Raw genomic sequence first — 12,860 nt, 5'->3', positions numbered from 1 at the left:
ATTCGGACGTTAATTGGAAATGATGTAGATTAAAGGGTAAAAATGTAGTTCTGCTAACTGTAAACAGAAGTAAACAGAAGCAAACCTCCACACACTTCTTCCGGATGAAGAAAGAAGTGACTCATTGATCTGAAGCAGCTTTTATTTTAGCAAGTGGGAATCATAAAACTGGCCAGAGATGAGGAGGAGAGCGCCCCCTGCTGAGAAAGAGGACAAAAGGGAGGAGGCTGTGAGGCTGTCGGGTCAGACCAGCACCTTGTCTGGGTCCAGTTTGATGTCCAGGTCCTCATCAGAGTCTGAGGAGCAGAGGAGGAGCAAGAGAGAGACAGAACATGACCACCTGCCTCATATCGTGAAGGTCAGTGAGCCTTGGCTCGAGTCAAGACTGGGGCAACAGTTGGTTCAGACGGTGACAGACTCAGAGAGCATGTGCGGCGGTGGACTGACCTGCGACGGACTCTGGCGGTGAGTAAAACTGTCCGTCTGAAAGTGGGCCGGCGTACATGAGAGGCGCTCGCTCAGCGGCGTCCAGCAATGACCGATATCCTGAGACCAAGTGAGGACGTTTGAGTTCTGGTCCCTGCGCTCCTCTAGAGGGCGCTAACTCCCATGTTCGCAAATAACTCGTTTTAGAACATGAGTCATAAAGTGCCGTGGTGACACCTTGTGGTCGCGGACTGAACTGCAGCTGAATCTTCCTGCAATTGATGACGTCACTTACTGTTTTCCTCCTCGGCCTCCTGAGGCAGAACCTTGAAGTCCAGCAGCCAGGTCTCGATCCAGGCCAGCACGAAGGAGATGATGGGCAGCAGGTAGCCGAAGGCCCCTTGAGAGAGCAGCTGCGCACACACACACACACACACGAAGTCTGACAAGATGGAGGTCAGCGGAAGAAACAGAATCTCACCTTTGATAAAATGACTTTGACGATGAGGAAGGCGCAGCTGACCGCCGTAGTCATCTGTCCGAGCAGGAGAACAACAATGTCACGGCAACATATAAATAAAGTTAAATATCTGATGGTCAAGCATCTGATATTAAACATTATTTAATATTGAATATTAATGATCACTTAATGAAGACCTTGTATTGCTTTTTAAGTGCTTTATAAATAAATATGGTATGGTATTAAATAATACTAATAATATAATTTATATATATTCCAATATTAAATAAAATATATAACATAATTGAATATTAAAATGATATATGTGCGAGTAAAGCTTTTCTTAATTAAACTGAAGGAATAGTTTTGACACGAAGAGTCACATGACCCCGACAAACGTACCGCGATGGCCCACCAGTGGTGAAGCCTGCAGACGGCGTAGGCCAAGATGAGGACGGCGAATCTGAACACCGCCAGGAGCTGCAGAGAGGAAGGCAAGAAGTCAGCGCTGCAGAGAAACGTGAGCTCCTCCCGCCTCCTCCTTCTATTTTGCAGCGCAATATCCACTTGTAACACAAGGAGGCGCTGTGCTACCGTCTACCGCTGTCAGACAGAAGACGACGAGGAGTGTTTGTTCTGCAGAGGAAACCAACTCCGACGCTGGTTTAAACCTGGTTTTCTCTTCCTCTTCCAGAACAAGAAGTGAAACACGGTGAGACTCGAGTGTCCGAGGTGGGACTCACAAAGATGTCAAAGAAGGAGGCATGGTAGTCATAGTGCAGCACTTCTTTGTCCAGCTGTGTGGGAATCCCTCCGTTCACCTGCCACACACGCACAGGTCACATGACCACAGTCAAAACATCGCGAGACTGAATGACACACACAAACAAGATTCAGAATCACATTTCACCGCAGCGCTTTCTTGAAACGCTCATCATCACCTACTGCGTTTACACAGGAAACCTGTCCTGCTCAGGCGTGTTCTGAGGATCAGCCGAGTCATGAGACAAATACAGCAGCTTTTATTTGACTGACGGCGAGCCATAAAACCGATATGGGTTTCGCTCGGCAGAAGAATCAGATCACTGAGTCACTGTCAATGAATCATTAACAGTTGCTATCACAGCGACCTGAATATCACTGTAGTTCTCTCACTCCTCGTACCCGACATCACTTTCTGTTTGTATAAACACATGAGAAGCTTCTAGAAACATAGAGGTTATTGTGTGAAGAAAGTTAAACCTGGTCAACACGGTGAGAGACTCCGGTCCAGCCGAGTCACTCTTGGCTACAACTACTAAATGGATCAAAAGCGCCCTCTGGTGGACTGCAGGACTCTCAAATCAATTGAGAACCTGGGCACAAACCAGAGGTGAAGGTCAGACAACTCACGTTGAGCTCGATGATCCAGAGCAAGCTCACAAACAGGAGGTCAAAGGTGACGAAGAGGCAGAAGGTCCTCCTCACGTCTGAGATGCACTTCTTCTCCCCGAAGTCGTAGGACTCGGCCCGGACAGAGATGGGCGTCGTGCCGGCGACTCCCCTGCCGGTGAGCCGCGAGTCGGCGCTGCTACTGCATCGACTCGCCATGTTAGAGTGGCGCCATCAGCGGAGACTCGCAGGAGACTTGAGCATCACTGCAAGGAGCACCAGAGCTGTGTTCACAGTCTTCACGACAGGGAGGTGCGACCTCTCCGAGTCACTTGAACTCACCAGACTGTGCGACACCAACTGGTCCAGAAGGAGCATGAACGCACCACCGATACCACGCTCTGTCCTGAATAAAGAAACAGTAAACACACCGTTAAACAGCGCCGTCATTTCAACGACATTATAACCTCGCAGCCCCACATCATCAAGTCCACGGCCGTCATCAGGATTTGGTTCAACCGGTAGAGATGTGACTTCTGAAGGCTTGTGGTTTCAGGGCTAGTTTCGATTGACGTTTGTCTGCAGCTGCTGCGGGGAGGCTAACGGAAATGCTAACAACAACGACGACAGAATTTCTAAATGCACCGAATTGAACGGATCTAAAGTCTGTCTGGTGTTTAGATTTTGAATGAAGAATGCAGCTAAACAGCAGGTGTGACGTCATCCGGGGACAAACACTGCGGTGTTTTTGTTTATCCTTACATTTAGCCTGCGAGAAAACTCGCCATTTGTTCACGACAATGTTAGTGTTTCCGGAAGCAACAGAGGAGTCTGAACAGTCACACTCACCGAGTCCAGTGAGGACGAACCAGCCCAGAATCTGAATGTTGAAGTCTGCAGGTGCGAAAGTGAAGCTGCTCCAGCAGTCTCGGGATCGGAAGTGGCTACCGCAAAGGCGTCTGGGACTTGGAGTTGGACGGTGAGACGACGTCGGCAAACACGCAATGGCGTTGCTTTAACAGACAACACGTAGCGAGTTCGAATAAAAGTTAAGTTAGGGACGGTTCTTTGCGTAGAAAACCACTTTATATTGACACCGACTTTAGTTGACATAAATAAAAAGAATACAAAAAAAATACTAAAAAATATAAATACATGCAACAAAAACCATACTAAATTAAAAAAAATAATTTTCTAAAAAGCACAAGGCGTCTATTGTTTGCCATATCACAAATGTTCAACCCATATCGTCACACCATAAACAATGCTATAAATTTTAATATCATTTGTGCACTCACACAGACTTTTATGATGACATCATTCATTCAGCTCGGATAAACATCAGTGTTAGCTTTACTTGGCTTCGCAGCAGCAGAGAGTTGGGGACAGAGAGAACCCCAGATTAGAGACTTAACTGTTGGAGGAGCTGGACCTCCTGCATGACTGTGTGTGTGTGTGTGGAAAAACATGACCAGGCATTGTTATATTTATACATCACTTTATTCACACATAATTATATACGTATAGACACTCGACATTCAGCGCAGGGAAATCTGTTAAAAAAACTTTGATCGTTCACATTTGCATAATATCTCGTATTGGTCCGTCAGTCCGCCGTCAGACGTGGATGAAGATTATGGATATAAAAAAGTAAAAACATGCACGTCAACGTAGAAACAGGCCGAGACCACCGACCTCTTAAAAAAAAAAAAAAAAAAAAAGAAGAAGAAATAAATGAGAGGACGCCATGTTAAAGGATTCAGGCAGCACTCGGCGGGATTCTCCGCATCCATCTTGAGAGTACGTTTGGCAATATGTCATGTATGTACGTGCAGAAGAGAGCGGAGGACGGAGATATGACGCGTCTCGCCGAGCGTTGGCTCCGAGGAACTGCTCTTCCTCACACCACGGCGCTGTCGACATGCAGCTGAACAAACGTGTCAATAAATAAAAGGTTGTCGTGCGGACCAAGTTTAGTGATGAACATTTCCTAAGAAAACATCCGTGACCAAATCCATTCGTTAAAAACTGACTCCCATGTGCACTACCTCAGCAACAAGTGATTAGAAATACAAACAGAAATGATTAGTCAGCGTTCCTCAAGGCCGACGTAGTGACCCTGTTCCGAATAAGTGAGCGAGGGAGGAAGAGATTTCAGTACGAAGCCATGAACAAAAGGAAGGTGCGATCAACAAGAGCGCATCGGCGTGTGGTCCAGAGCACGTAACAACGTCGCGACGCGGTCGCCGTTGGTTCACATTGATTCCTGCGGCTCCGGTGAGACACGGGAGTCTACAAGGGTAACACTCACCTGCGACAACAAACTTAAATAACAACAATCTTCCACAGTCAAGAAGAAACTGCTCAGTGAAATGTCCGAACGTCAGAGCCAGAAAAGAAATCACAGAAAAAGAGGAAATTAAATAACAATAAAAACAGATGCTGTTTCTCACACAGGAAGTATGTCCAGGAGGCCGAACGCAGGAGCTGTGTGTGTGTGCGTGCGGGTGTTCGCGCATGTGTGTCGGACACACTGACTGACAGGATAAGAGATGGCTGTGAACCAATGGCGTGCTGAGGGGAGAGGGCGAGGGGGCGGGGCCGGCTCATCTCTTCCTGCGGCAGGTTCGTTTGTGATCGGCGTGCCAATGCTCCTGCTGGCACTTGATGGAGCAGTAGGAGGTGTTCCAGCAGCAGTGGTACATGGCCTCCTCCTCGCAGTTGTAGCACTGGCGACGACACACAAGGATGAGTCCACACTTCTACAGCCGGCGAGGAGCCGCAGCCAACTCACCCACTGCTTTTTCTTGGTCTGGGAGATCAGCTGTTTGTGTTGTGTCACCAGCTTCTTCACCTCCTCCACCAGCTCCTCTTTACACTTCTCCTTCACTGTCTTACACTTGCGCTCCATCTCCGCCTGAGCACCGGTCACCGCCTTGCTCACTGCCTGCCGCTTCTCCTCCTCCATCTCTGCCCGTAGCTGTGACCACACACACAACGCTATGAGGACACAGCTTCCCCCCAGAGAGCGACACCTCTCAGACTCACCTTCTCCAGCGCCTCGCGGACCACCCGCTCCGTCTCCCTCTTGTGGTCGGCCTTCATCATCTCCTTGACGTCGTTGAAGACCTTTGTGTACTTCTCGCGGCACATGTTCTGACAGGCGCCGTCCGTGTTGGTCTGCGTGCCGCGGTGCAGTGTGCGCGGCGTCGAGCCACTGGCCTTTTTCGTCTGCGTGGACACCGACAGCTTCTCGGGCTGCGGGGGCGCAGACGACACCGGGATCTCCTGGCTGGAGCTGACCGCCTCCATCTCTGGCTCTGGGTCCTGACAGACAAAAGAGCTTAACAGTCAACATGACTTGTTTCTGAAGTTGAGGAGACCAACAGAGGTGAGTGAGTCTCTGCGATGTTCCACCTCGTACTGACTGACATGATCAGAACCTTGTAGATGGTGAAAATCAAACTCACGCTGGCCTCTTCTTTCAGCTCCACTTGTGTAGTTCGACGACTCTTCTTGGCTTTGGGCTCGTGGGCACCTTTGAGCTGTGGGCAGACAGGAGTCATGTGACATCAGTGGGCGGATTCTGACAGGGTCCATGCTCCACCACTTACATGTCGGACCTGCTCATTGCTGGTCGACGAGATGCTGGACTCGGCCTCCTCGGTGCGCTCCAGCCGCTCCTTCCTCCCGCTGCTCTCCTGCCCTTCCTCCTCCTCCTCCTCCTCCTCCTCTTCTTCCTCTGGCTCTGGTTTGCTTGATGGCGGTTTCTGTTGTTGCTGGCTGCCCTCCTCCAGTTTGGTTTTCCACACACGTCCCTCCCTCAGAAACCTCTGGTAGACTTCCAGCTCCTCGCAGGCCTTCTTCCAACCGTTGCTGCGCTTCACCTGCAGCTGCTGGACGCTCACCTTGATGTCCTGGATGTTGTCCGAGGGGATCCAGGCTCTGGCCACACAAACAGGAGAGTCAGTTTAGGCAGCAGTATATGACTCCCAGGATGACATTTTTCTGCCCTGGTCTTGGTCTTGATCTACATCTGAAGACGCACCAACATCCTGTGGCTTCCAGTACACAAGCCTGAACCTGTGAGCCCTCAGTCAGGGGTTCTTAACCTGTTTGATCTCGGGGCCCACCTTTCCCAGAAGATGTGGGGCCCGGGGCCCATTCATCAGAACTCATTCATTACTCTTGATTTCATTTGTGATCAACAACCATATTTAATCTACTTATACGTAAACAAACCAAAGCCTTGTGAAATGACATGTGATCATTGCAAAGATATTTGTCATTGAAAAGTCCAACCTGCAGCAGAAGCAGGTGCAAGTCATATTCATCAAATTTACTAAAGAAAAAAGAAAAAAAATACACTTGATGCAAACTGTTGAGAAAATTGGAAAAACTGAATAAAATTTTGAATAAAATAAATAAAAACCATGTCTAAATATCCTAAACTAAAATTAATATATTTCATTTAAAGTCCAAAGAAGATTTAAGTATCAAAAAAAGTATTGCCAAAAATGTTCTAATTACTTTTCAAAACTGCTTCAACAGGTGCTTTCATGAAGAGTGTTTACTGTTGCCACTTTTAACGGTCCTCTAGGAGGCGGTAGCGGCCCAACCATGGGCCCCGGCCCTTTGGTTAAAAATCACTGCCCTAAGCAACACCCATCTGCAATACTGTTGCTGGACCACACGTCTACACCTGACTTCTTCATACATCCACACCAGGCCAAGGTGGTGAAGGTTTTTGTTCCAACCAGTCAAGCACACAAAGGTGAAACAATCCAGGGTCCGAAGCTGCTTGCTTCAGGTGACACCTGATTGGTCTACCTTGCTGGTTTGGAACAGAAACCGGCATCTCCTTGACCCTTTGAGGACCCATTTGAAGATCCCTGGTCTACACTTTGTCTTGTATCCCCAGAAGCGGCTGCTGACCTCTGATGCTGGTGGCCAAAGAATCGGACGTCCACCTGGTTCTCATCTCTCTGGAGGACTTTGGCGGGCCAGTAGCCAAACCCTTTCATCTTGGCCCAGACCAGGTCATGACTCGGGGTCTGGAACAGAACACAGCTTGACTAAAGATCAAATCCAACAGAAAGCAGACAGCAGTACAGAAAGCAGACAACGATGGCCAAACATCGGTGTGTGCCGGGGAGTCGTACTCACACAAGGGTAACAGAACCAGTTGTCCGGCCGAGCGTTGGACAAGTAGAAGCAGTTTTTGCACAGCAGCAGCTCGTTGAGCTGGAGAACAGGACAGGTGCATTCAGATCGACCCAAATAAATGAATCGAGCCCAAAGTGTGTACCTCGTGACACGTGTCACTGAAGAGCAGTCGTGCAATCTCTGCCTGGTCGCTGTGCACTGGAACCACAGACACAAATCACCTCTGGTGTCACATTAATATAAACACCCGCCCCGGCTGCGGCATGTCAGTTACTCACCTCCATACAAAATGGCTGTGTTGTGAACAATCAGCTGGGCGTCTGCTTTGAACTCCTCAAAGTTCTTGTACTTTCCTTCCGACAGATTCTGTAAAAGAACCAGACGTGAACCTCTGATGACCTACAGCTATCAGACACGTGCCCAAGAAGATGGAGCTGACTCTGATGGACACAGAGGAAGTGGAAGTGAGGCTCAGATAAGCAGAATGGTCTGACCTCTTGGATGTGGGACACGTCCAGAGCAGTGTGGATCAGTCGCTTGTACATGGGGTGTTTAGTGTCTTTGCCTTTTTTGTTCAGGTCCACAGCCTGGAGAACGACAGCACCGTCACACCTGTGGGTCTGAACATGAGGAGCGTGTGCACTCACCCTCTCCTTCATGCGCTGCACGATGAAGCGCAGGTATTTACACATCTCCTGTTTGTTCAGGTTCTTCTTTTTGCTGCCCTGCAGGTCAAAGATCCACACAGAAGTTCCTCGTGCGGCCCAGCGCAGACCCTCACGTGAACAGTGCTACCTACCCTGCAGACGACGCACTGCCAGAGCGAGCCGGCGTCTCGCGGTTTGCACTCGTCGGAGAGACACTTGAGGTGGAAGACCCGGAAGCAGTTGTCGCACGAGAGTACGTCGCCGGGCAGGTGGCACTCGAAACAGTACCAGTCGTGACTCTCCGCCTCCCACTCCTGCAGGGAAGACACAGCACAGCCACATTTAGGTGACCCCCCCCTTCCAACCCGCCAGGCCACAGCAGCGGAGCGCAGTGGTGACGCAGCTCCCTCTGCTGAGGGAAACGATTCACTGCAGTCACCAAGAAAACCAGTGAGGAGACTCGGTTAAACATGCAGAGTTGATCAGAATTTTAGTCTTGTTAGAGACAGCCTTCACGCCAACATCACACCTGACAACTTGAACTTGAACTTCACCTCCTGGAGACAGGATCATTGATGAAGGACACTTTCACAAGTTTCCTCTCCTCCTCCTGCTGCGTCTGACTTCATTCCAACTTCTCCCACTCAGTCTAACCTCAGCTACATGTCGATCCTGATCTCTTCGCCATGTGTGCTGCCGTGACGGTTAGAAGAGCAGCGACTGAGTGACCACACAGGCTTCCATGCGACCAAATACTCACTGGTGTTGTGTGTTTTCTTCTTACTACAACAGGGTTGAATACAATCTGAACTTTTTGCACAAATTCAACGCAAAGTCGATCACAGCTCCATGGTAGTCCTGGGACGCCTCCTGCAAGTTCCCCATGCTCCTCCCTGCCAGCACATGAACTGAAAACATCAATCTTCAAGCATATTCTTCAGCGAGTGCACTGTCCCTACAACAGTCGTGGAATGTGGATCCTTCATTCTGCGATTAGTGACGACAGCAATGATCATCACCTCCAGCATCCCTGTGTGGTTCTCTGCTGCAACTGTCATGAAAAAGAGCTGATCTTCTGGCTCTTCCCGAGTCCACTGGCAATATTTTATTTGATTTAACTCAACTGGACATGCTGAAATAAAACACAATCTCTCATCTCATGCAGCAGGTGCGTTACTGCACTTACTTGTGGGAACAACATAAACATCTAAAAGGCTGACTGTTCTTGAGGGTCACAGTGAAGATGAACCTTCTATGTTTGTTCTCCAAGAAGAAAGAAATACAGGGAGAAAAGCATGCCACAGTAGAGAGACGGACGTCTACCACAGACTCTACCAGGCACGACTGCTCGCTACAGACCTGCAGATGGACTGGCTTGCTTGATAAAAATTGATCACACTCATTCCAAACCCAACCTCTAATACACTACGAGGTGCTGAACCTCATCACATCACAGTGTAATTTTAATCCAAGCTAGCAAGAAAAGGTTGAGTCTCAAAAGTAGCCCGGAGTCCTGACAACCCCAAGCACATCCCTGTCATCCCCACTGACCACTGCCGCCTGGAGTAACATGGTAATCAGGCAGGTGGACATAATGTTAGCAAGCCTGGCCACATCTGCAGGAAGATAGCAGGCACGTGTTTCATACAGGTCAGAGAGAAAAGATGTCGTGCAGCGACCAAAGGCAGATTTCTGTGTCACGGTCTGCAACTGCCTTTTCTGTTTTAAAACCAGAGAGCCAAAAACAGAAATCTACATTCTTAATTTACAAGCCACACCATCCCCGGAGCCAGAGAGGGTGGTGACTTTTTTGGCAACAACTTGAGTGCTTCAGCGAGTCGGTTGACTTCGGGTTTCAGACTAAAAGCTTTCGGTGTTTGTTTAGTCGATTGGCTGTGGTCAGACGCTGCACGATGTCTTTCCTCGCGATCACTCGAGAGAAGAGAGCACACCCTGGTGGAGAGGAGAAGCAATGCAGCACTTACCTTACTGCCCTCGGCTCTGGGGTCCTGTGATTGCAAGTGAGTCAAAGAGTTGTGTTTAAAGCTCTGAAATGTGTCGCCCGGGAAGCGATCATGATTTTGGATCTCTTGTGCGCTCAGGTGTAAATGACTCGTACACTTGTTGGATCACTATTGTGTGCTTAGTTACAACTTTCAACTTCACCTTTTATCAAACAATAATCACAAACTTGAATAAACAGTATTCTCAATCTCAGTATACTCAATACTCAAGATAGTCTGAGGCACTATGGGACAGTGGAGGTGACCACCGCCAGTAACTGATCTGAATCTAAAAATGCGAGTTGTCACATCCCGACTCACCATCTCGTCCCCGGGCAGCCAGTAGCCTTCTTGTTCGATTCCCGCCTTGGAACCTTTGCAGCCAACAGTGAGGGTCTCCACCACCAGCCCATCCTTCACAGCCAGACTCAGCTGTCGAGCCGTCTCCTTCGGGTGCATTCCATACATGCGACTCAGATACCTGAACAGGGGAGGGGGTGAGTGATCAACACCAAAGTCCGGTGATGTGATGCTGATGATGGACTTACTTTGAGATGCGGTCCATGTTGGCAATCTGTTTCTGGTTACGGATGACCTCGATGGCAGACCACACATATTGGACCACCTTGGGGTCCGCCTGTCGCTTCTTCTCCACACGTGACATGATTTCCTTGTTCATGACAACTGAGGGTAACACAAGGAATACACATTAGCTTCACCTTGCTTAGTCAGGCAACAGAAAATCTAACTACCAACACAAAAGGTAAACAATTTTTCATCTTAGATATAAAGGTCAAAATCAATATAAATGTCATGTTCAGAAGGGGGGCATTACTTGTAAAGTAACTTGTAATCTAACTTGGTTACTTTTAAATTCAGATTAGCAGTAGAGTAACTAAGTCGTCAGATAACTTTTTTTAATGGTACCAGAGAAGTAAACCAGACTCGGAAAAACTGTCGTGAGAGAATTAGTGTCCAACAGCCTTGACTATAATAAAAATTAATAACCACCAGCTTCAGCGAGGAGGCGGAGTTAACCTGCTTGGGTCACCTGTCAAACACGGGTTACCAGCGGATAAACAAACAGCATGTTACCCCTGTCCGATGATGTCAACAGGGGAGCGAAGTGTCCGGACTAGACCAACAAGCAGAGACAAGAGAAGCCCAGACAGATGGGCCCGCTGAGATTTGACCCCAGACAAGAGGAGACAGCGACCGCCGAACCACCGAGCCGCGCGGCGCAACGATAGACAATCGTGTTAAAAGAACATTTGAGCAGAAGAAGTGGGTTTGTGTTTTGGTTTGACACATGACAGCAGACAGACGTTTAACAACAAAGAGACTCGCAAGGCCACAGGCTGGAGTTAGCACAGACTGATGGGCGCATCAAACCACGAGAGTCCCTCTTTCTCACGAATAAAACGCCCAATTCACGCATCCATGGCGTCTACGGCAACATTTAACGCCAAGATGGCAGACATTTGTTAGCAAACATGCTAGCAAATGTCTGCATCGTACTTGTAGATGCTAATGCAGTCGGCTGCTAACACTAGCAGGCTAACAGTAAACAGAACCGAGGAGGAAGCTTTTTAAACCACAAAGTTGAGGTTTCTGAGTCAAACCGGTGTGTTTAGCCGTCAGACAACACCAAACACATCCGCTGTTAAAGTTCTTCGCTGCAGCTCGCCAGACAGCCGCGGCTAAGCTAAGCTAATGTGGAGGCATTTTATACCAAAGCGGAGGAACTCACCTGGTTCGGTGTCGCCAACTCACAGCGCTGCGGAAAACCCAGACGAGCAGCTCACATCGGTGGGTCTGCGGTTCCGACGAGCTGTGGACGGTGGTCCGGGTCCAGCTGGCTTCAGTGCAGCAGCTCCGGGCTGAGGTAAACACAGACGAGCACCGGGAGGACTCTAGTGGTGGAGTCCGCCTCACTGCACTTCAGCCGGGAGAGCGCGGCTCCGTCTGCCAACACTCAGATATCGGCTCGGTTTGTCTGCGTGGACCCTCGCCGGTACCCATCAGCAAAGTACAGGTCGTCTCAGGTACACACTGCGTGTGGTCATGCAAATCTGTGATACCCTTTCATGGTTCCGTAATTTATAACTGCTAATCTGTTGTGTGGACCCTGGGTCATCTTGGGTCATGATTCTGGTCGGATTCAGGTTGGATTATAAATGTTCTGACCAAGACAAGATGACATTTTCTTTCAGTCAGTTCTAGAGGAGAAACAGCACATCACGTCCTGATTGTGAAATGACAGACCAGCAGATCTCATTTTGGAGTTAATGGACTTCTGTTTTGGTTAGTCTTCAAAACCTATTGCTCCTTTAAAAGCAGGTTTGACTTTCCACAGGCAATATAATCTAATCTAATGTGATGATGACCAATGAAGACATTTGGAGTCAAGCACAGAGATGTACCATCTGCCTCCCTAGAACCCTCAGCTAAATGACTTCCACTGTGAGGCCGGTCTACTGTCAACCTGTTGCTTTCTCCATCACAGCATGAAGCTATAGAAAAGTGATGCCACCAGACCACATCCTGGACTGATGAGGCTTCTCAAGGTGGACCTCACTCTGGCCTCAGAGCCAGAGCGTCACAGACAGTGTCACAGAGAGAAGAGATCTTGTCGAGAGACAACAGAGAGTCTTCAGTTCTGGTCTCCATGGTGACGAGTCTCTGAAGCTGCTCTCCATCTGCCCACTTGTGTCTGGTCGTCTGTGTGCAGTAAGTGCTGAAACTGAAGGTGTTTCTCTCCTCCAGGGTCTTGCCAGAGAATCACTG

The 12,860-nt window shown here is 48.8% G+C and overlaps 2 protein-coding genes across 8 annotated transcripts; both read right to left on the bottom strand.

Moving 5' to 3' along the window:
- Positions 1–130: 130 nt before the first annotated feature.
- On the bottom strand, positions 131–3,228 carry stard3nl (STARD3 N-terminal like). Of its 3 annotated transcripts, XM_053883952.1 has the most exons (9): positions 3,107–3,225; positions 2,600–2,663; positions 2,279–2,523; positions 1,630–1,707; positions 1,289–1,366; positions 908–961; positions 722–839; positions 448–546; positions 131–296 (listed from the first exon to the last, which is right to left on the bottom strand). In XM_053883952.1, exons 3-9 carry the CDS (start codon positions 2,474–2,476, stop codon positions 244–246), a joined length of 678 nt encoding a protein of 225 aa, XP_053739927.1. In that variant the 5' UTR covers positions 2,477–2,523; positions 2,600–2,663; positions 3,107–3,225; the 3' UTR covers positions 131–243. The 3 variants fall into 3 exon arrangements, with proteins under 3 accessions (XP_053739927.1, XP_053739928.1, XP_053739929.1); XM_053883953.1 differs by lacking the exon at positions 1,630–1,707 and having other exon boundaries at positions 3,107–3,228; XM_053883954.1 differs by lacking the exon at positions 448–546 and having other exon boundaries at positions 3,107–3,227.
- A 519-nt stretch (positions 3,229–3,747) lies between these two features.
- On the bottom strand, positions 3,748–12,117 carry zmynd11 (zinc finger, MYND-type containing 11). Of its 5 annotated transcripts, none has more exons than XM_053884327.1 (16): positions 11,824–12,117; positions 10,622–10,757; positions 10,395–10,554; positions 10,056–10,079; positions 8,223–8,384; positions 8,071–8,148; positions 7,918–8,010; positions 7,702–7,789; positions 7,566–7,621; positions 7,424–7,501; positions 7,193–7,311; positions 5,881–6,202; positions 5,728–5,802; positions 5,306–5,584; positions 5,052–5,237; positions 3,748–4,986 (listed from the first exon to the last, which is right to left on the bottom strand). In XM_053884327.1, the coding sequence occupies exons 2-16, from the start codon at positions 10,750–10,752 to the stop codon at positions 4,864–4,866; spliced, it is 1,974 nt and encodes a 657-aa protein (XP_053740302.1). In that variant the 5' UTR covers positions 10,753–10,757; positions 11,824–12,117; the 3' UTR covers positions 3,748–4,863. The 5 variants fall into 5 exon arrangements, with proteins under 5 accessions (XP_053740302.1, XP_053740301.1, XP_053740303.1 ...); XM_053884326.1 differs by having other exon boundaries at positions 5,872–6,202; positions 11,824–12,115; XM_053884328.1 differs by lacking the exons at positions 10,056–10,079; positions 10,395–10,554; positions 10,622–10,757; positions 11,824–12,117 and adding exons at positions 8,600–8,763; positions 8,831–9,816 and having other exon boundaries at positions 5,872–6,202; positions 8,223–8,499.
- Between the last annotated feature and the right edge of the window lie 743 nt (positions 12,118–12,860).

This window comes from Synchiropus splendidus, chromosome 13, assembly GCF_027744825.2.
Source record: "Synchiropus splendidus isolate RoL2022-P1 chromosome 13, RoL_Sspl_1.0, whole genome shotgun sequence".
In the NCBI taxonomy this organism is placed as follows: domain Eukaryota; kingdom Metazoa; phylum Chordata; class Actinopteri; order Syngnathiformes; family Callionymidae; genus Synchiropus; species Synchiropus splendidus.
The sequence above is the reverse complement of the archived record's forward strand: the minus strand, read 5'-3'. Positions and strand labels throughout refer to the sequence as shown.

What these genes read in the sequence shown, in the direction of transcription:
- zmynd11 (XM_053884326.1), bottom strand. Translation starts at nt 10,752, where the DNA reads ATGAACAAGGAAATCATGTCACGTGTGGAGAAGAAGCGACAGGCGGAC. An exon ending in TGCAGCGCATGAAGGAGAGG is followed by an intron (nt 8,011 to 8,070) that starts GTGAGTGCACAC and finishes GTCGTTCTCCAG; the next exon opens with GCTGTGGACCTGAACAAAAA. An exon ending in ACGTGTCCCACATCCAAGAG is followed by an intron (nt 7,790 to 7,917) that starts GTCAGACCATTC and finishes GTTCTTTTACAG; the next exon opens with AATCTGTCGGAAGGAAAGTA.
- stard3nl (XM_053883952.1), bottom strand. Translation starts at nt 2,476, where the DNA reads ATGGCGAGTCGATGCAGTAGCAGCGCCGACTCGCGGCTCACCGGCAGG. An exon ending in TCAAAGTCATTTTATCAAAG is followed by an intron (nt 840 to 907) that starts GTGAGATTCTGT and finishes GTGTGTGCGCAG; the next exon opens with CTGCTCTCTCAAGGGGCCTT. An exon ending in ACCGCCAGAGTCCGTCGCAG is followed by an intron (nt 297 to 447) that starts GTCAGTCCACCG and finishes TCTGCTCCTCAG; the next exon opens with ACTCTGATGAGGACCTGGAC.